General features: G+C 49.0%; 1 protein-coding gene and 1 pseudogene across 1 annotated transcript; both read left to right on the top strand.

Moving 5' to 3' along the window:
- Nucleotides 1–1,792: 1,792 nt before the first annotated feature.
- Nucleotides 1,793–7,906, top strand: LOC149366843 (endothelin-converting enzyme 1-like). The gene is made up of 4 exons (XM_089571946.1): nt 1,793–1,981; nt 4,176–4,583; nt 6,425–6,708; nt 7,756–7,906. Exons 1-4 carry the CDS (start codon nt 1,793–1,795, stop codon nt 7,904–7,906), a joined length of 1,032 nt encoding a protein of 343 aa, XP_089428072.1.
- Nucleotides 7,907–15,274: 7,368 nt separating this feature from the next.
- On the top strand, nt 15,275–16,777 carry LOC149366844 (putative ATP-dependent RNA helicase DDX5 pseudogene; annotated as a pseudogene).
- The last annotated feature ends 5,310 nt before the right edge of the window (nt 16,778–22,087 follow it).

Here is a 22,087-nt window from a genome sequence, read left to right on the forward strand (position 1 = left end):
GTCATCACATCGCATATAGAAGGCATTGTAATGCCATTTGGCATGCAGTAAATGAAATTTCTTACAACGAACTTGGCAGCAGGTTCTCCGCATATTTCATGCTGACATATTTCGCGCCTGCTAGTAATGTCATTTTCGTCCTGAATTTAGAATTTTACGTCCACTATCGAAATATTGGTTCACCCAACAATCAATCAAAGTTTCATTTGTGAACTTCTGGCACCTCGATGTTACCATTTGCGGCATTATGACAATGTGTACGAAATTTGTACACGTGCACAAACAGTAAACCGGACCTCGCGAGCGGGCGGTCATGCAGGCAGCAGACGATTATGCTGACAGCCACGGAACCGGCGGACCCATCGTGCAGTTTTGATGCAAGCCTTACCGTCGGCACTGGCGCAGCCACGCTGTTTCCATCAGCGTCCATCAGGGATGCTTTTATTGCTTGATGCATAAATTTATGGCCAGCGCACCGCGATCCGATGTTTAAAAAATAACAGCGAAGCGAAGTGCTAATCACGGCAGGCACATGAACACGCAGTAGGAACGTGGTCGTATTGGTGACGAAGCAAAACGCACGCGTCGCCAAAAGACGACTCTTTCAGCACAATGTGTGCCAGGGAATTAACCTCTGAATGAGGCCTTAAAATCGCTATTCATGATCAATAATGAAGAACCGCGGCTTCGCGCCTGCCGGCGACAACGCGAGCGTCAAAGAGTGGTAGGGGTTAACGTAGTCCAACCTAGTAGTCGTGCGGAAGCAGCTGTTCATTTTTCAGAGTCCGTCTTAAGGGTATGACTCGATAGCTTCAGTCGGTTAAAGCCCATATATGCAGAACTGGTCATTCTCTAATTGCCATTCATAGATCACGGTGAGTCCTCATATACCACTACCAGCGCAATGGCGCAGCGGTTAAGCGGTGCACTCCTGCACTGGCAGGTGGTTGTTTCTATCCCAGCCACCGCTAGTGACTGTGCTCTCTACGTTGCCCTTCCCGAGCAACCACAGGCGACCAGTCATTAATTCAACTGCCACCTACCGGGGCAGGTTGTGATGGCGCCAAAAGATTACGTGACCTAGGCGGCGCGACGTTCTCCTCCTATTGGCTGCAGCTTGCTCGATGCTCCTCTGCACTTACCCAAGCTTACCTGAGTAACTCGAGTAAGCTCGGGCTAGTTCGAAGCACGAGACAAGACAACAAGATGACAAGATAAGAGTCTTGCTCGGGTTGGAAGATCTGGAGGAGTGTTTTCGCACTAAAACAGCGGGATGCGTCCGTTGGACCTTCGCTGTATGCATTCGCTTCTGCTGCTATAGGGAGGTGGGAAGCGGTTGCTCCACAGCTCGCGTGCAGCGTTTCACTCTAGGGGCACCTTTACTCGAATGTAAAAAAAAATAAGCAGTTAAAGTTATGCAGTGAAAAACTGACCGTTTGGCTCTCTTGATGTCCCTGTGTATACTACTTAGTGTAAAATGTTCGTTTTCTGTGAAAAAGATATCTTTCCAAAAACGAGTTCAAGTGAGGCTGTTTGAGGGGACGTGTGCTACCTGGCTGACTAAAGGCGCGCTGTGTATGTCAGATGTCTTCGCAAACAGTATTTTTCAAAACTTTTCACTGACACCTCAATCATTTGAAGGAAGCAAAAACACCCAAAGGACTGCCCCCTCAAGAATGTCAATAGCTCGCCTTATTAATGGTAAGCGCTTAAAAACACAGCGCTCCTCCATTGAAGTAACCATCATACGCAGGTCGCTACAACGGAGGTGAAGGTGAACTGCTACGAGACGATGGCTGCGAGGTTCGGCCTACTGCTGGCCTCCGAAAGTTCCGTCGCTTTCTTCCCGCGGGACTTCCGGTGGGAGGTTGAGGCGTTCCTGAGGAGTCTGCTAGGCGTCCTTAGAGCGGCCACAGCGAAGGTGCCCTGGCTCAACGACCAGGCAAAAGCGACCATTGTCAAGAAGATCCTTGACCTCGACGTATGTGAACTTTAGATATGCACCCGCTTCTCTTTACACGACAGAGGCGATGCAGTTATAAACTTTAAGCGTGACTGCTACTTCAAAATGCTAAACAAAATAATAACTCAATGCATATATGTGGCAGTGCTTCAAAATAACTATGCCATAAACTTCGCATTTCGACATATAAGATTTACTTCGGCACGCAGCGCTCTGGCATTCTCGTAATGAAATGTATTTGATTTTGTTGGTGTGTAAAGGGCAGCTTGAAAAAAAAGCTTCACGGACTAGGTTTTTCGTCTTTTCGAGCCGGTTTCAAGGATTCGTTGTTCGTGCATTTTATCCAGTGAGACCATGCGAAAACTGGCAAAAATAGAAGACTGGGGCATCCACGGCGGCTACGCAGATCGAACCCCGCACCTACAGAATACGAGGCAGATGCTCAGGTCACTAGCCTTACATTGAGCTTTCGCATTGTTGTTGAGACCGGCTGAATAATTCTTTCCATTAGACCGATACCTTTCTCTTTACTCAGTTAATTAGCCCTGCTACGCTCAACGCGCTGAATATTGCATCTACCGCTTATACTGATCAGTGCGCGAGTAGTTGCTCCCTGTTTCATTTTATACCGATTTCTTTTTATCTTCAAGCTTACGATCCATAACCACGCAGTTTCGTCATTCACATTAGAAGGACCGGCCGCGATGGCTCTGTGGTTACGGCGCTCGGCTGCTGACCCAAAAGACGCGGGTTCGATCCTGGCCGCGGTGGCCGAATTTCGATGAAGGCGAAATTCCAGAGGCCATTGTACTGTGCGATGTCAGTGCACGTTAAAGAACCCCAAGTGGTCCGAATTTCCGGAGCCCTTCACTACGGCGTCTCTCATAGCCTGAGCTGCTTTGGGACGTTAAACCCCAATAAACCAACCATTCACATTAGAAGGGCGAATGAGACGGCCAGAATAAACTTTCCCTATTGCACTTTCACCTGCTCAAGCAGACACAAGACGGATGACAGGAGAACAATCCCTCCTCCTTTCCTTAAATCATTTCCTTGTAATGTACCTCACCTGTCATAAGTACCGGAGCGATAGCCTACCGTTATGAGCCTCACCATGGTATTCTGGAGGTATGTTTTCGATGTCCAGTACTGCCGGTAGCCGCCGGTTTTTACATGACTACTGGCTTTTCGCTCACCTGATGCTGAACTTATTTAGGGAGAAATTGCTGAAAAAAAGGTATCTGCCCCCCCCAATTCGTAAAGAGTGAGTCTGCTTTACGCTTAAACTGCGTGTACATACATAAATCGAAATCATCCTTCTGTCTGTGGGCTGTCAGAAGTTCTCTCTTTGACCTCCAAGAAAATTTACCTGTACTTGAGCTCGCATTTTCACATGCCAGTTTCATTTCCTAAACTTCTCAGCTCGTAAAATTTTGGTCGAAAGCCTGATGTATAAGTTCTCCTTCATCATTTTTCATGCATATATTTATTGGTGAAGAGCAACTTCAGAAACAAACATCTTCAACAGGTTAGTTGAAGTGAAGTATCCTTAGATTATCTTTGAACCTGCACTGCTGTTTTCTATAATGAAGACAACAAAGTTCGAGACTTTATAACTCTGGTCTCTGAGCACCTTTAAGTAAATTATCGTCACGCAAGCTCGTGCAAAAGTCGCATCGCAGTCATACAAGTCAGTGGGCAGTGCGTACTCAGAGCCCCCATTTTTCTAGCGCAGTATCTGCACTGTTTATCATTAGTCTAAAAGTAATAAAAACTTGAACCAACGCATTCTTCCTGATCTTCTATTTTACCATTCTTAAAACCACAGGTTTAGAAGAACTTCTATTTGGGCTAGATGGTTCATTGTACTCGAAAATGGAAAAGCAGTAGCGCCGAAAAACACGCACAGAGCTCAAGAACGACGTAGGACAAGCGCTCAAGCGGACAAGCAAGAGAGCGCTTGTCCTACGTCGTTCTTGAGCTACGTGTGTGTGTTTTTCGGCGCTACTGTTTTTCGATTTTCGAGTATTAAAACCACAGGGTTTTCGCGTCAACCCGTTGTCGGTTTTTGAATGCACAGCATTTCATGAAGTAAGTTTCCAGTCAAAGAATTTATTGCGAACACCTAGAACAGTACTTCTCAGCCCACTTATACTTTTTTTTGCATAAGATCAAATTGAAAATAATTTCTACTGCTTCCTGCGTTATGAAGGTCGCACTGTGGCCGCTGGAGGTGGATGACTCCAATGAGACCCTATGGCAGCTCTACGGGGACTTCTGCGTCTCGTGCCAGAATCGCAGCAGCAGTGTGAGAGTCCGACCATCGAAGAACGGGACCGCGGGCAGCACAGGCCGACTGACGCTGACAGACTACTGGTGGGACGCCCACGCCAGGTTTTGGAACCTGACCTCCGTGCAGCGGGAGGTGATGCAGCTGCAGTGGCAGGGAGACTCGCTGGAAGGTTTTCTGTACGAGCCCCTCAAAAACCAGCTGCGAATCTCTCACGCCGCTCTGCGCTCCCCGTTCTACCATTCAGACAGCGCAGAACTGAGCGCGGCGAATTTCGGAGGACTCGGAGCCGCCTTCCTACTCAACGCTCTGCAGATGTTTGTTCGGCCGGTGAGTGTCCTTGGAATCGTGAGTGTCTCGAAGGTCGAGGCACTCACAACACTTGTATACAACACTTGTATCTTACCGGTACTCACCTGTGGGGCAGAAACGTGGAGGCTAACAAAGAGGGTTCAGCTTAAGTTAAGAGACAGAGAGAAACTTTAACGGATAAAGGAGAGGTCTGCCTGGTTATTAGCCTAGCATGCTACTCTGGGTTTAAGTTAAGGACAACGTAGCGAGCTATGGAAAGACAAATGATAAGTGTAACGTTAAGAGACCGGAAGCGGGCAGAGTGGTTGAGGGATCAAACGCGGGTTAATGACATCCTAGTCAAAAGCAAAAGGAAGAAATGGGCTTGGGCAGGGCATGTAATGCGAAGGCAAGATAACCTGTGGGCCTTAAGGGTAACGGAGTGGATTCCAAGAGAAGGCAAGTGTAACAGGCGGTGGCAGAAAGTTAGGTGGGCGGATGAGATTAAGAAGTCGGTGGGGACACGGTGGCCGCAGCTGGAAAAAGATAGGGTTGATTGAAGGGACATGAGAAAGGCCTTAGCCCTGCATTGGGTGTAGACAGGCTGATGATGATGATGATGATGACGAAGGTCGGGGGCGTTCACGGTCCTTGAAAACGTTTGCACCTGTTTGTCAGCCAGGGGCTGTCGTTTCTTTTTTTTTTAATGTCTCACTAAAGCTTCTTAAGTGCCTTAACGAACTCAAAATTCTTGAAGTAATATTTGATAGGAAAATGTCATTTCTACCACATTTAAATTATCTATAAGACAAAGTTCAAGCTCTAACAAAAAACTTAAGCAAAGGAGTTTCTGAATTCGCACATGGTCGACCTAACGGTGTCCTCAAAGCTTACTGCTTCTTTGCATCCAAAGATTTTCAGCCCTTTGTCTCCGAAAGTCATGAGCTATTTCACGGATTCGTCTCTAAAGCAGTCTGGAAAAACAACAAGGATACATCCTTCTATTTTCTTCCGCTGCACTCATTTTGAGAAATGAGAACAGCATTCGTCTCTAGGCGTCTGTAGCTACACTAGCGTGGATGCTGATGTAATTGCTTTTGGATAAGCACTCAGATTTGATATAGTTGGTGCGAGAGCGTGTTAAGGAAACAATGCGCACAAGAGTCGGTTCCAAATTATTCCCGTGACTAATTCCCCCTACAGGCCGCCGCCGTGGGTCAGTGGCTATGTCACTCGGCAGCTGCCCCCAAAACGTGATTCTATCCTGGCTGCTGTGCTCGCATTTTGATGCAGGCCAAGTAGTCCTTATACTGTGCAAAGTTACTGCGCGTTAAAGAGCCCCAGGTGGTCGAAATTATGCGGAGCCCTTCACTACGGCGTCTCACAAAGCCTGAATCGCCTTGGCGCCTTAAACCTCGTAGATCTTAATATCCCCTGCGGCAGCTGGATTTCCGCCCGGCCATAGGACTAACATCTTTCCGGCTGCGCTTTGAACCGTCTGGCCGCACCCAGCAAGCAGCTTCAAGAAATGCTCAGCTAATGTGGTAGACAGGCTGTCCTTCTTTATCGACAGTTTGTTTAGATTTCGATGGGAAGAATTTTATTAAAAAACGGAAGTATTTTGAAGAGAGGAAAAAATGAGCTAATCTTGTTTTGCAACTTTATGCGACAATTGGAAGGATACCACTGTTGATACCACTGCGACTGACTATGTCATTTGTCTCATACCACGGCTAATGACACGAAATTCGAACGAGCACTGAACCTCACTTGGTGCGCGTGAGCCATTGCAGACATGCTCCCAAATAAACGAAGATGGCACAGATTAATTAAAGGATTACGCTGTAAGCACTTAGCTTCATGGTTGGACGCGAATGCAGGCTGAGGACAGCGATATCGACGTTGTCTTGGGAAGCTGGCCGGACACTGGCGGCATTGTGGAGGCGGCAGACAAGCTCAACTGCAGCGCCGAGTTTCTCCCAAATATTCGGGACATCATCGCCTTGGGCCTGGCCTGGCACGGAATGAAGAGCAGAGCCAATGCTTCCGGAGGAGACGGCAGCAACCCTGAATCGCGCTCCAGTGTGGCCATCAAAGACGACCACCGTGTGGAACATCTCTTCAACGAAGACCAGCTGTTCTTCCTGACCTACTGTAGGAGCAGGTGCGCTTACCATCATTCTGGTGTTGGTCAAAGACTTTGCTACACCTTCACGTGGTGATAACTCCCGAGCACAGCAGCCCAGCTGTTCCACCTTTTTCGGGTTGTTTGCGAAATATAACTCTAAGTAGCATCACATTATGAAATTAAATGTTGAGAACCAGCAGGTGAACTGGCGCTCGCTGCCGCGGAATGAATGGTAAACGCGTAATCACTATTCGAGTTAGACGCAAAACGATATCTAATTCGCACATGAGCAACGCGTTTACGATCTTCGAACAGTGGCTGCCTCTAGGCTTTTTAAGGCGAAAGCCTTTAATGCCCCATCGTTGTCGACAGAAGGTTGTCAGCAGAGGTGTCACGATTTTCGGTAGGTCGAAATGGTTATGACGTCAGAGAGCACGGATTCGAAGTAATGAGGTCACCCACGGATGCCTGAAGCCCCCTTTTGGAGCTGACGACAACTAATAAAATAGTTGCCGTCCGCTCTGACAGGGGGCTTAAGGCGTCCGTGGGTGACCACATAATACATACCTCATTACTGCGGACAGAGCCATGGATACAACCGAACTCATCGAAGCAGAGAGAGTGAGTCGTGCTAAAGAAGCAAAGTCGGCAGTCAAAGTGTGCAGTTGTAATGTGTAGTCAAAGTGTGCAGTCAAATAAAGCACTAGTACAGCACAGAGAGTCTCGCAGTCGATGCCAAACAGTGCGCCAGGAAAGGCTTTCACCTTGCAGCACTTTAGGGAGCCAAAGTGCCCCCTGATTTTTTTCATCAATAGCTTTGAACGTTGTTCCCCTTGGTAGCTTTGTTAAAACGAAACAAAGTAAGCTTATTTTGCTCTGCAGTTGGATTATGGTTCAGCTTACAGTCAAGACGCAAAAAAGCCATTCTGCAATTTAAGCACCTATCGACACCTTCTCACAAGAATGTGCAAGCTTAAACTCGCCGCAAACCTGTAGCAAAGGGATCCTAACTAGGAATGTTGAGCAGCCGAATGCACCAAAAATGAGCAAAATCTTTTTTTTTTTCGTCGCCACGGCTCTCAGGTGTGCAGAAGTCGGCCATATCGGCAGTCATCGGAGCCGAAACTGCAACGCGGCGGTGCGGAGCATTCGGGACTACGGCCGCACGTTCAACTGCAAGCCCGGGTCACCCATGGTTGACCAAGACACATGCGGCGTCTCCGACTTCTTCTGACGCTGACTTGAGCGCGAGAAACATTATGAATTAGCGGATGCTTTCTTTTTATTCTTCTCTATGCTGATGCTGTGATATATTCTTTTACTTCTCTTCATCCCTTATTAGCCACGAGAGATGTTTGTCCTTTTGCTTTTGAATATCGATATTGTGGAGCTGTTTTAAGCCTGTGCGAGACAATGGCCTGAATGTGAAGACTTACCTCTGTAACGAATTACTGATTATGCACGTCAGGGACATTGGGAAAATTTGCGACAGCCTTTGAATGTATTTCCGAGACCTTTTGCAATGAACATTTGATGATAGTTTAGAAGAGAAGCCTGTTCAGCATACGTACACATCATTAAATTGTGGATGATATGTTTTCGTTTTGTGATTTGTTGAGAAATGCAGAACACCTCAGCGACAAAACATACCTGCAAGCAGGTAGCTTTCCAGACCTAATCTCCATAGGCCCTTGGATCACATCCACAAGGAAATGATTGTAAAACATTTTAATCGCCGGAAATAGCTTGGTAAGAGGTCGCGTTAAGTGGTCGAGAGTACGTAGACCTCGATGACTCTGTCAGCCCACTCCACCGCCAGAACTTGCGTTCTGGGGTCAGAGCTAGCAAGCACGGTCTCCCACCACTCGAGAGAACGAGCGGTAACTAGACCACCCGGAAGTGGCTCTATTTTACAAGCCCAAAGGATGTGATCCTAGTTGGCCCGTATTTGTGCTTAAATAATATTGCTTTTGCGCGCCTTCAGTGTGCATGGTACTCGGCGTGCTTGTCTTGTGAGATCGGCTTGACATTCGAAAGTCAAATTCAAAGTTTTTTTATTTAGACAACGGAGTCACAGACGCGGGTTCAACCCCGGCGAAATTCTAGAAGCCGGTGTGCTGTGCGATGTCAGTGCACGTTAAAGAACCCCAGGTGGTCGGAATTTCCGGAGCCCTTCACTACGGCGTCCCTCATAGCTTGAGTTGCTTGGGACGTTAAGCCCCAATAAACCACCGAACCAGTTGTCTAGGGGCAGACCAAAACGCAGATGAATGCTTAAAGAAGAGTATCTCATTCTTGGTTCCATTGAGGTGCACAAGACATTCAGTGCTGGAAACACTCAATGGAAACACAAAATTAGTGGCCCCGCCGCGGTGGCTCAGTGGCTGCGGCGCTCGGCTGCTGACCCGAAAGACGCGGGTTCGATCCCGGCCGCGGCGGCTGAATTTCTTGAAAGCGAAATTCTAGAGGCCCGTGTGCTGTGCGATGTCAGTGCACGTAAAAGAACCCCAGGTGGTCGAAATTTCCGGAGCCCTTCACTACGGCGTCTCTCGTAGCCTCAGTCGCTTTGGGACGTTAAACCCCAACAAACAAACAAACAAAATGAGTGGTTAACATTGTAGTGTTTCATATGTAACCTCTGTATGGCGTCAAAGGAAAATACATCCACAAAAAGAAACAGATGGTCAGGATGGTTATTCCTGGAGTGACAACAGATACAAACCGTTGTGGTATTTCGCTGTAATTAGCCAGTGTTCCCTGTGTTTTGTCTTCCAGTGGTGCTCCCCCGACCGGCTTATAATTCGGGATAGCTTATTGACCGCCTTGTTCCCAGCTGGCAGGCGTGAGCAAGTGTCCAAATTATTGTGACTTTCGTTTCATTTTTATCCAAGATTCTAGCCGCGGCTGTTGATATCACCCCAGCGGTTTATCCGTGCATTGCCTCTTTACAATCTCCGACTATGTAATCTGCTTTAGTGTGCGCGATGGCCAGCGGTATCGCAACCTGCTTCGGTCATTCTTGTCATAATCGACGCCACTGTGATTAATCTGTGTTCATTAATTATTGTAGCGTTCAACTTCTTAATCTCATGAAATTTAAAGTTTGACGAAATCTCGTCTGGTCGGGTAGCAGATTCTTATGTGAAAAGAAATAACGCCGGCCAAAAGGAAGTTGATAAAAGATGTATTTGACGTAACGGCTTCCGTACGGGAGCCTTGTTCACTCAACCAAAAAGCTCAAAGCACGAAGCTTAAGTGCGTCGCAGTAATCGCCCTTGGCATCTTGCGTACATACACTCTAAACACGAATACACCTATATGGGAGTAACAAGAGAGTAGGGATTTCATCTAGCGCACTCGCTTTTTAAAGGCTGCGTGCTAGAAGACAACTTTACACCCTTTTTACCCATTTCTGTTTAGAGTGTAGGCGGGTGATTACCATCGTTGAGATTTGGGGTGCTTCCTTATGGTAAAATATTTCTATTTTGTGCACAAGCCTCTACGACATCGCTGGTTGCTGCATTTGGTGTTTGGAGGGAAGAGTTGTGCACAATCCCGAGCTTGGAGAAAAGCTTGAAGGAGAGACATTGCTGGTCACGAATCGCTAACACAAAGCGCTGCCGCGTATATAAATGCGGTCCGCACGAGTAGCGCAAAATCTCTTATCTAAAGCCAGCAATAAAAAAACAGAATGAAGCTGATAATTAAAACCTGTTTCTTATTCTAGTCCTACTGATACAAAAATTGGAGGGGACACTTAAGTTCCACCTTAACGATATGACGCGGTAGCGGTTATGAGTTAATGTCCGTGTATGCGAAATTCGTCCTCAACTTTATTCATAGTTCCCTTGGAGTCCTCACGCCACTCCTGGCGCAGTGCTGCAGCGGTTGAGGGATGCGCCACTGCCCTGCCATGAGAGGTGCTGCCACCGGTGGGGATTGTGCGACACAAGTGCTCTTCCCGAGCAACCTCTCGCGATCAGTCATCAATTTAACAGCCAACTGACACGGTGGTCAGTTTGTCACAATCCGGTGGGCAAGCTGCGATGAAGCCACAACGTCACGTGTCCTTGATGGCCCACCTAGATTGATTCTCCGGCGGATGGCAACCTTGGCCCCCCTCTTTTTCGCTCACTCCGCCAACAACACCGTCGCTGGAATTTCTGGGTACTGGGGTCTTTAACGCGGTCGCGTTGACACGTGGCATCCAGCCTTGCTTTCTAACTATGGAGGCGTAAACATTCGGGAGCCGAGAACGAGATCCCGACGCTTAGAGAAGTACTGAAGTGGTGACCAGAGGGTTACCCTCAAAGAAAGTGTGTGAGGTGCAGTGCACCCATCACCGCATCATGACCTACGACCAAGACAGAAAGCCTGGACAAAATTTCCTTTATAACTAGCTTGTATATGGTTTAGGGGGGTTCAACGTCCCAAAGCGACTCAGGCTAGGCTCCGGAAATTTCGACCACGTGGGGTTATTTAACGTGCACTGACATAGCACAGTAGACGGGCTTCTAGAATTTCGCCTCCATCGAAATTCAACCGCCGCGGCCGGAATCGAACTATCATATGTTGGGAAAACTTGGGGCCTTCTAATCACTGTCATGAACTAGGACCAACAGAAAAAGCCTTGGCAAAATTTGTTTCATAACTAGCATGTGTTGGAGAAACTGGGGGCTTCTTAACCACATTCTTAAAACAAGAAAATGCGAGATGACTTGGATGTTGGCCCACCCCCAAATATTCCAAAGGACTTGCCCACATTTTGAAAGTAGGCCCACCCCAGAAAATTAACGTGGATTAGGGGGACTATTAGCACATGATAAACTGTGGTAAAGCAAACAAAGCATTGCAGGTGCCTTCTGAGGCGTGAATGTTCTCTGAGGAGCACTTAGAGGGACACCAGAGCCTCCTCCTAAGTTTGAAACTGGAGGCGCTTCAAGAACAAAAATACTCGAGTATGAAAACTGCAGAGCCGAAGCACACAAACTGAAGTGGCCGCCGTGGTGCAGCCAAACATTGGTTTTCGCTCATTTCCAACACTTACATTTTCTTATTATCGTTTCGCTTTTGTAATTATAGTGCTCTGGCATAACTTGCTCTGACTTTCAGACATGTGGCCTTCCTGAATACTTGTCAGCCTGAGTGACCCGTGAGATAGATTGAAAGAATAAACATTTATTGCAAGGAAATGGAAGGTTGCCGCTGGGTGGGTGAGGTCCTGACTCCGAGGCCCGAAGTCGCCAAGGTTGACTCTTTGGCGATGATGGTCAGTGCCTTCCGGACGACCAGGGTGGCGCTGGTTAGCTGTACCTCCCTTTGGTCCAAGCCGTCTTGGGCATCCTTAAATGTTGGGGTTTATGTGTGCATGTCGATGTGAAGTGAGTAAGCATGGAAGTTTCTCCGCAGCAGGGAGATGTGATAGAATATTCGACTTGGATGGAGACGATGTGGATGTATGAGGTTGGGAAAGGTAAGGGATTGTATGCGTCGGAGGGCGTATACACAGGACTGTGAGAGAAGTTTGCAGGAGGGTGGGGGGGGGGGGGGATAGAAGCGGCGGTTGAGGCGGTCTGAGCAGTGTTGTGAGAAGGGATATACGGCAAGGTCCGCGTTCCCCGCTCGTTAAGTGAAATCGCGAGCTAGGGTGTCGGCCTTATCGTGCCCCATCATAAACTCGGTGTCCAGGGTCCAAGTGTTGGCATGGTGGTAGCGGAGGGCCGGGACCAGGAGGCGCAAAGCGAGGTTCGGGAGACGGCCCGTATAGTGTAAGAGTGACGGGCGGCCTGGGAGTCCGTTATCTTACCGCTCTACCTTACTGCCTTCCACGATCAGGTAGGATACTTAGAACCATGGGCGTCCGGAGGGGGGGGCAAGGGGGGGCGGCTGCACCCCCCTGGAAAATCACTCACTCGAACCGTGAGTGATGTCCGCACGCCAGGGGCGGTGGTGCGCCCAGCCAAAAGGGTAAAAGCAGCCCCGCTTCCACGCTTCGGGTCACATCTGCGAAATGCCGCGTCCGGGCGGGAGTCGTTCCGCCGTTTTCAAACCACGCCATCGTTAGCTCTACTAAAAGGCGACCTGTTGCAGACATACAGCGGCACCGGCGAGCATGTGTTTGAGCCTTCTTACGATCGGTGTCTGTTTCTTTGATCTCTAGAGAGATAGCGGCACGGAGGCAGACAGTGCACAGAGCATCTTGTTTTCGCCTTCGTCGCTCGCTATAATCAGGATACGTTCGTACGCCGGCCACCGATGAATTCTTCAGGAGGGAAGGACAAATCAGCCGTATCCACCCACGCTTTGTCGGGCTGCTCGGGGTCAAGCGGGCGGTGGGTTGGCGCCGCAGCCGCCGCTCGCTGTCTCCTCCGATCCACGGGAGAGCGCAGTTCGGTAGAAGCGCCGCTTTCAGAATCTTCGGCAAAGGGGATTAGCTGCTTTTGTTCACGGCGACGCAGTCTCCAGAGGCGCCCCCACACCAGCGTTTCTTGCGTCTTCTCCGAAAACCAGCGCCTTTGGTCAACGCAGACCGATGGCGCCTGCCTGGCTCGCCTGTAACCTCTGGCTGGGTCTCAAATCACAACAGCGCCCATGTACTGTGCGTGTCAGTGCACGGTAAAGAGACCCAGACCCAGGTGGTCGACATTATCCGGAACTCTGTACTACTCCGTCCCTCATAGCCTGATGCGTTTTGGGGCTCTGAACCCCATAAAGACACAACAAATTTTCCGACCGGAGTGGCGAGTGTTCCTTCCCCTCGGAAGTCGCGCTGCGTTCCTTTCACCCCCCAAAGTGCGCATTCGGGGATATTGCGGCAAGTAAGCCCTTGCACGTGTGCGCGCCTCTGTGTTTGTGCTTCGGTGTTTTTAGTGGCCGGTTGTCAACGAAGGTCAGAACAACCAAGACAGCGGACGAGAAAACGACGAGCGGCGAGCAGTGTGTGTGCGGTTGCTCGACTGTGCGGATGCGCGAGCAAGATGGAGCGAGGTGTATGAAGCGGCGAGCGTGCATTTATCTTGTAAAGAAGTTTTTGTTGTATATATAGTTGTCTTTTGTTTTCAACGTACGCGTTCAACCGTTTTTCCATTCAATGTGTATGATGAGTATGCACCGAGAGCGTGTAGTGAAGCACAGAAATGAATTTATCACCCGTGTAATTACACAATTCGCCCAGAAAAATCCGAGGCGCCTACAGTTGCTGTTCAAGGAAGACTGACTGAGTGACTGTAGTTGCGTGTTTGTGAACATATTGTGCTGTGTGCTGGTCATCAATCCGGGTGAGTCGAGAACCCGTATGCAGCAAGACTGAGCACTTCTCCACGAAGTGATAGTATCTTTTTGTATTTTTTATTAATTTTAATTGTTTTTCGTTGATAAACTTTAATGTATCTCTCCTAGCCGCGCTTTAATTTGCTGTTTGTAATTTTTCTTTCATGTGCGTACTTTACTTATTTTTTTATTTATATATAAATAAATAAATTTACTCCGTAAATAGTGCCTTTTTGCTACGAATATACCCCCCCCCCTCCGGCGCCAACAACCAATGGGGCCGCCCCCTGCAAAAAATTCTGCGGACGCCCTTGCTTAGAACAGTTGTCGCTCGCTCTCCACAACCCGCTGCTCATACAGGATGTATGAATGTAACCGCACTGAGGGCTAGTTCGCTAACCTTCCAGGGAATCACTTTGACTATCTCAAGGATCCATGCCTCACGGTGTCCTCACGAAGAAAGTGATGAAAGCACACTTATGCATACGGTGGCACCCAGCCTCCAAATTTTCGTAGCTCCATGCCTGAAAATCAAGTGGAGAAATGTGTGTGGAAGTTATCGCACTGCGCTTGCAGATTTGTCTTCTAGCGGCGATACCTGTCTTTAGTTGGGTACCCTTTTCTGGTGACAAGGTGATTTTTTGAAATTAAGCTTGTCTTTTTGGGGTTAAGAAGTTATAATGAATGTATAAAGGCCAATTCTATTTCTCCTCAATCATGCTTTAATGCGAACGCTAAGCATAGCGGACAAAATCTATTTTTCCGCACAATACCTTCATCCGTCCATTATCTTCATACGTTAAAGCCGCTGAAATGTGCAGGTCTTCCAATAAATGTTGGCAAGTTTACAGTTTCTTTAATGGTGCCTTCTTCATCCATCTGACAGAAACAGGTTGCAGATCAGTGTATAAATACAGTTTTAAATAGCAAATTATATTACACTGCGACCTCCCCCCCCCCCCCCCCCCCGCTGCTATCGGCCCTGCCCTTCTCAATGCAATATCAATCTAGGCTCCCCTCTTTCCATGAATTAGGCGGTTTTTCAGGCTGCTATTCTGAATACCCCAAGGTAAGAAGCCATATCCTGCATGCTCAATGCATTTATCAGACGAAGAAGAGGTTAACGTGGACTGGGGCTCAGGGCCGTGTCAACTTCCACTCCTCCAGGGGCCACCAATAACAACAGGAGAACGGGTTCCAGCGCGGCTAACTCCATCCACCCGAGAAAGGTAGTTAACCGGTCCCAAGTTTCCCCCCAATGGCCGGTATGGACACCGCGATGAACCCCTGGCCAATCTTGAACCAATTGTTACAAGAGCAGAGCGCTCCTCGGATGGTCGCAAGAAAACATCCGCAGCTCCTCGGAGACACCGCTTACTCCAGCCGGAGGTTGTTTAAGAGGAGTTGCGCTCCAAAGGGTGCCCGCCACAGTCTCGTTGACCGAAACCTACGTCTACCTAACTGGAACCATTTGCAGCTAACGCCCTTCGAAAAGAATGTATACAGGGAGCATTCGTCCACGACCCAGCGGTCGCTGGCTGAAGTTGATGCCTACCGCGAGGCCAACGATATTTCGATACAAGGCCGTGGTGTACCCAAACCTCTCCTTAACATTGAGGAGGCCGGCTTCCCTGATGACTTGATGGAAGCCATTCAAGGTTTGAAGTGCGACACTTTCAGCAGACTCCAAGCCCAGTGCTGGCCAGTGGCCCTCAGTGGCAGGGACCTCTTCGCCATTGTCAAGGACGAAGGTGCCAAGGGGAAGGCTCTGGGTTATCTGTTCCCGGCCATCGCTCACATTCGACACCAGGAAGCCACCGAACCGAGCAATGGACCCATTGTTCTTGTTTTGACCGAGTCCCGTCCGTACGCGCAAGACGTTGAGCACGTTGTGCGCGACCTCCAGAAGTACACACGTGTTCGAGTCATGTGCCTCTGTTCTGGCGCCCCGAGAGAGCAGCAACTAAGACAGCTGGAAGAAGGCGCCGAGATCTGCGTCGCAACGCCCCGTCGCCTTGTGGCCTTCATGGAGGAGTGTAAAGTGAACCTGCGCCGTTGCACTTACCTGGTGGTGGACGGCGTCGACCGCATGGTGGCTGTGGGCTTCGAGAGGGAGCTGCGCCTTATTGCTGATAACATCCGGCCCGATCGCCAGACACTTTTGTGGGCAGCCTCTCGGACAATGCGCGTGGAGCATATCGCCGAAAAATTGCTCACTGAGCCCGTCACTGTTACAATCGGAGCGTCCCAAGTTTTCCACAGTCATCGAGTCGAGCAACTGTTGGCAGTGTGCGAGAAGGGCGAGAGAGAGAAATACCTCATAGACCTTTTCCATGGGGTACCATGGGATGAGGACGACAAAGCCATCGTGTATGTCCAGATGAGGCAAACGGTGGATAGACTGATGCTGCACCTAAAAAACCAAGGCTTTTCTGTCGTCGGTATCCACGGCAGGATGACGGAGGAGGAGCAGAAGTGGGCACTGAGTGAATGGCGGTTTCACAAGGTGGCTGTTCTGGTGGCAACCGATACAGTGGCACGGCATATAGATGCGGACAGCGTGCGCCTGGTGGTCAACTACGATTACCCTTGCTACGCAGAGGACTACGTTCGCCGGGTTAAGCTAGCCGTTCGCGCTGGTGGGTCTGGAACGGTGTACACTTTTCTAGCGCCCACCGACAGCCGCCACGCTAGAGAGTTGAGTGCGATTCTCCGCGAGTTCAAGCAACTACCTTCGCCCGAACTCTTGAAGTTCGCCAATAGCTATGGGCCAGCTGTGAAACCAGCCTCCCATCCCGGAAAGGTTTCATACTACCGGATGGTGCATAAAGACTAGCGATAGCGTCGGGGTTTTCGATGAAAAAATTATGGCAGCAACGCAGTGCTCCCCCTGTCGAAGGGCACACTTTGCTTGCATTCCCTGACTAGTTGGTCTAAAGGCTGCAAAGAATAAAAACAAAATTCAATTTGGAATATAGACGCATTGGTGTACTTTACCCGGCACTCAAGTATCCGGCACAACTTGACTGCCACTGTGTGATGGGAATGGCTGCGCGTATGCAAGGCCTAAATATTAACTCCAAATTTGGTCTCAAATAAAAAGAGAATAATTCGAGAAATCCATATCGAAGTTGAGAGATTGTGTAGGGAACGGCAATTCAAAGTCGGCCCTTTCCTGCTGACGGTGCTTCCCATCTCACTAAGGAAACATGCATAGCATGGAACGTATACCCAGTGTTTGAATGGGTCATTATGGTGCTGTACACTTTACCATTCATTACTTCTCCTTTGATGATTAAAAGTGGTCTCTGAGGAAACGAAATGGCGCAGTATCTATCTCATATCACGGTGGACACCTAAACCACGCTGTAAGAGAAGGGATAGAGGAGGGAGTGAGAAGAAAGGAAGAGGTGCCGTAGTGGAGGTCTCTGGAATAATTTAGACCACCTGGGGACCTTTAACGTGCACTGACATCGCACAGCAAACGGGCGCCTTTTGCCTTTCGCCTCCTTTGAAATGCGGCTGCCGCGGCCGGTTACGAAGCCGGGAACTCCGACTCAGTAGCCGAGCGCCCTAATCACTGATCCACCGCGGCGGGTACTTATCCTTTCTTTTTTTGAATTTCAGCACGATATTTCAAACTCTACATGATGCAAGAAATTACGCGTATAAACTCTATTTTAACCTGCAGTAGATTCACTGAGTTGCTGTCTGGCAGAAGGGGACACAGTTAACGTACGTGTTTGTTGAAATGAGGCAGATCGTGCATAACTTGGTGGTAATATGCAGGAACCAGACTGGACTGCAGTTGACATCCGCAAGAAAAAAACTAAGAAGCGTGCATGGGCAATGGAGGCGTTTGAAATACGCTGCGTACCCTTCTTATTTTCGCGAGTGTTGTAGCTGGATAGACAAAAAGGACGCGAGGACAAAATTATGCGAGGAAGAAGAGATGAAAATGTAGCCGTTAAATGCAGTACTAAGTTAAAACTATCCTCCGATATCAGTGGTTGTAAATGAATTACAGACGGTCGAAGTTTAGCTTAAGCGCTCGCCTTTCAGTCCTCTTTCTCTCCCTCATTTGAGCCTCCCGTCGCCTTCATCCCTTCCATGAAGGTGCCTTTAAGTCGTCCACCGTAAATAACATTCTAGCGCGGTAGCACTAGGGCCCCACTTAGCAATTTCGCCGATGTTTGTCTCTCCGGTCCCACCGTGGCCGGTGACAGTCAAATGAATGACTGGCCGCGAGAGGTTCCTCGGGAAGAGCAATCTGGGTCCGACAATTAAGCCCTACCGGTGGCAGCACCTGCCATCGTAGGGCAGTGGCGCATCGCTTAAAGGGAGAGTCAGGAGAGCTCTATTAATATTTTCTTTAAAGCAAAATCCGATAGTTCGCCATTTCATGGCTTTGTTGCCGATTGGCCGGCAGCGAAAGATGCATTTATTTCTAAGAAACTTGGATTCGAAGTTGAAAAAGTTTTTCCCGCCGCTCTGATTCAAACTTGGGATTCTCTTATGACGACACAGGACTAAGTGACGTGAAACATGACGTGCACATGACGTAACGCAGACTCCGTGATTTCTGGCGGCCAGCAGTGCAGCCTGGCAGCAGCCGAAAAGAAAGCTACCGCCGGCCGCACGTTGAAGGCATCTATCGGCTATTGCGGCCGTCGCTACCGTCGCTTCGTTTAAGTTTGCACCGGCGTTTTGCCAGCGTTACGATGGATCCCGTTCTCGAAGTCGTCAACGAAGTTCTTGCAAATAAACACCTTTAGCATACCGTGTACCTTGCTACCGTTAGCGGAATACCGGGAGCCCGCCTACCACCGGTGAGCAGGCGCTGATTGGTCCCGATGCTGCAGGCACGCCCGTAGCTGCCGGGTACGTGGCGCCATCTGGCGACGTCAAGGAGGTTTGCGCATGCATTGGCTGAGCCTCACTGATTCATGGTTTCTCGTGTCCTAGTGTTGCTAGAACCATTGGTTCTAGGAACTCTGTTTTGTCCTATGACGTCATCACGCTTGTACTTGCGAGTTTGGCCTGTGGCGGCGATACCTGTATTTTGGTTCTTGCTCTTTTCTACGTTACAAGAGCTTTGTTGTCAGTATGAGTGGCGTTTTTTGTAATCAGCAGCTGGTATTCTGTCGATACAAGCCAACTTCAATTTATCCTCAGTGTCCCTTTAACCCCTGCAGCACTGCGGCATGAGTGGTATCAGGACTTCCTGCGATCTGTGAAAGTAAAGAATGATCAATTGCGTATATATGGGCATTAATCCATTAACGCTATCGCGTGCATGTCCTTAGGGCAGAAGTTAGATTTCGTCGATCTTTTTCTGAAACCTGCTTAACCTTGAAGGCCGAGCCTTAGCCGCAGTGAAAACCGAAGTGTTACCGTGCTTAACTGACATTTGGCCTAACCACGCTAAATCGTCTGCCATTTTTGTAATTTGACCTTCTCTGCAAAGAATTATAATCGCGTTACTACAGGTTTACTGGTTTATTGGGGTTTAACGTCCCAAAGCGACTCAGGCTATGAGGGACGCCGCAGTGAAGGGTTCCGGAAATTTCGACCACCTGAAGTTCTTTACCGTGTGTGACATTGCACAGTACACGGGCCTCTAGAATTTCACCTCCATCGAAATTCGGCCGCCATGGCAGGGATCGAACCCGCGTCTTTCGAGACAGCAGCCGAGCGCCGTAACCACTGAGCCACCGCGGCGGGTCACGTTACTACTATCATCTTCGTTGCTCCACATGTTTAAGAAAAAACTAGCTTGCTCTATTGCCTAATTAAGCCGCTTTGTCGAAGGTCTGTCTCGCAGAATGAATAAGAAGGCTAATAAAAATAGTCAATAAATTTTTCCTCCTCCGTGTATCCAAATTTGCGTTGTCGGAACGCCTTCAGTTATGCTCATGTACATAAAGCGCCGTCCTTTGTTTGCGGCTCGTCCACTGTCCACTCGCATCCGCCCATAAGCGCTCGACACGTGAAGACATTGATTGTGGAGGGTGTGGCACGTGTAATAGGATCTGGGGAGCCAGTAAAACCGGATCTCTCAGGGCCATCTGTTGGCTATCCAGTGCAGCCGTTCGTGAAGTATATAGAGCAAGTTATATGCTCTGTCGGCGCCCTGCTTATCATAGGTGCAAATAACGCCGACTTTGTATAAATCCGCCATTATATTTATGACTGTTTGAATTTTGTCGTGCATCCCAGTAGACAAAGAAATATGGCAGTCCAAAGAGTTTGCTAGTATGGAATGAACTATAACATAAGGTTAAATTAACCAGCGAAGTTGCTTACGTAGGTTACCTGCCTGACAGTAAACGTGGACTGCCAAACTGTTATTCCCAATGCCCCCTAAGGGCTTTTCAAATCCTACAAATTTTGTATTTCCTTTCTCCAAGGCTGGCGTAAATCAATTGCAGACCATTTACCACAGCTCTAAGATCTCGGAACAACTTCTTTGTTGGTCATACCCAACAATGCTGGACAAAAGCATTTTCCATTTGCTCTGTTCATCCATGTGTCATCGTTGTCCATCGTCTGGCTGCCTGCTACGAGTCCAACGCCAAATAAACGAGCACCTCGAAGGTTGTGGGGTGACATAACCTTGTGGTGCTGTCACCCAGATGCGTCTATCCATCAGTCGGCCCTCCAACATGCGCTAGATGTCTTGACATCTCGCCTCCCACCTCTGGGTCTAACCCTCTCGCCTACTAAGTCATGTTTCATTCGCATTGGAAACAAATCCGGCTTACGGAAAGCTGCCCCTTTAAACTTTACAGTAGATAGTTCTCCGATTCTTCAAGTAGAAACTGTTGGTATTCTTGGCCTCCTCCTTCATACCTCTGGGACTGGCACCCCTTGGCTGACAGCCACACGTAAATCAGCTCACGCTACTATAGGTCTGATTCGTCGCATAGCTATGCGATCTGGTGGCGCACGTGCTCATACGGCCCGCCAGCTTGTGCGCTCTATCCTTCAGCCACGGATAATATATAAGGCACAGTTTCAACGTCTCACCCGCAGACAGTAGGACTCCTTTGTATCAATCGTGAGGCTATGCGCGCCATAAAATTTTTGCCTCGTTTGACACCCATACCCGTGCTTCAGGAGTTCGCCCAATTTAATACTCTCAGTGCACTCATCGACCAGCGGGTGGCAAACAGAGCTCGCAAACAGTCTCTACAACTTCATCGTTTAAAGACGCTCCCTCCGTGGCCGTATTGTCAGCTCACAGACAATCGCCCCACTGTTTCCCCGTCCGTATCAGCCGCGTATCTGCCTGAAGGGTGCATATTGTACACCGATGCATCACATACTGCAGAGCGGGGAGTTACTGCTGTATATAGTCCCTCTCATCCGCATCTCAACTCTCATGCGACGTACACCGCTGATACATGTACCCCCCTGGCATTGGAACTTCAAGCCATTTTCAATGCCATTGCTTCCCTTCCGCTCGTTCCCACATTCAATGCAGTTCATATTTATACAGACCCTTAAACAGCTTAAGGCTGTTCGACGCACATTCCAGATTACACAATCAATTCATCTACTCTGCGCAAAATACCCATGTCCTATACGCATACACTCGATTCGCGGTCATGCTCACGATCCACATAACATTCAAGCAGATGCTATGAATCACATTGACACATCAGACGACCCGCCACCTTCCCCTCTTCCCCCAGATCCGTTCCTGTCCCATGTCTCCGATTCACAAGCTCTGCGCCAGCGAACACGCGCTCTAATTCCTCCGTGTTCGCCCCCTCTCCCCCGTAGTCTTACTCGGCAGGAGGAGGTATCAGTGCGCCGGATTCGGGCAGGGGCGGCCCTGACCCCATCCGTCCGTTATCGGTGGGGTGATAAATATCTGCCAGCAACTGACAGGTGCCCTCACTGCGGCGCTGCACCGGACATTTGTGATGTGCGGCACCTGTTGTGGACTTGCCCAGCGACGGCCCCTATTAGAAAACGGCTCCTCAGGGAGGTCGGCCTGTGGTGGAACCGCGAAGGGGACTATGTGAAGTGGACTATGGACAATCACTCCACCAGCAGGCTATGCGACTACCTCGCCGAAACTGGTCTACACTCCTTCTTTTAACTTTCTGTAACCTACATTCCACTCCCCCTTTTCTCA

Source organism: Amblyomma mixtum, chromosome 1 (assembly GCF_055824585.1).
Source record: "Amblyomma mixtum isolate Tamu chromosome 1, ASM5582458v1, whole genome shotgun sequence".
NCBI lineage: Eukaryota > Metazoa > Arthropoda > Arachnida > Ixodida > Ixodidae > Amblyomma > Amblyomma mixtum.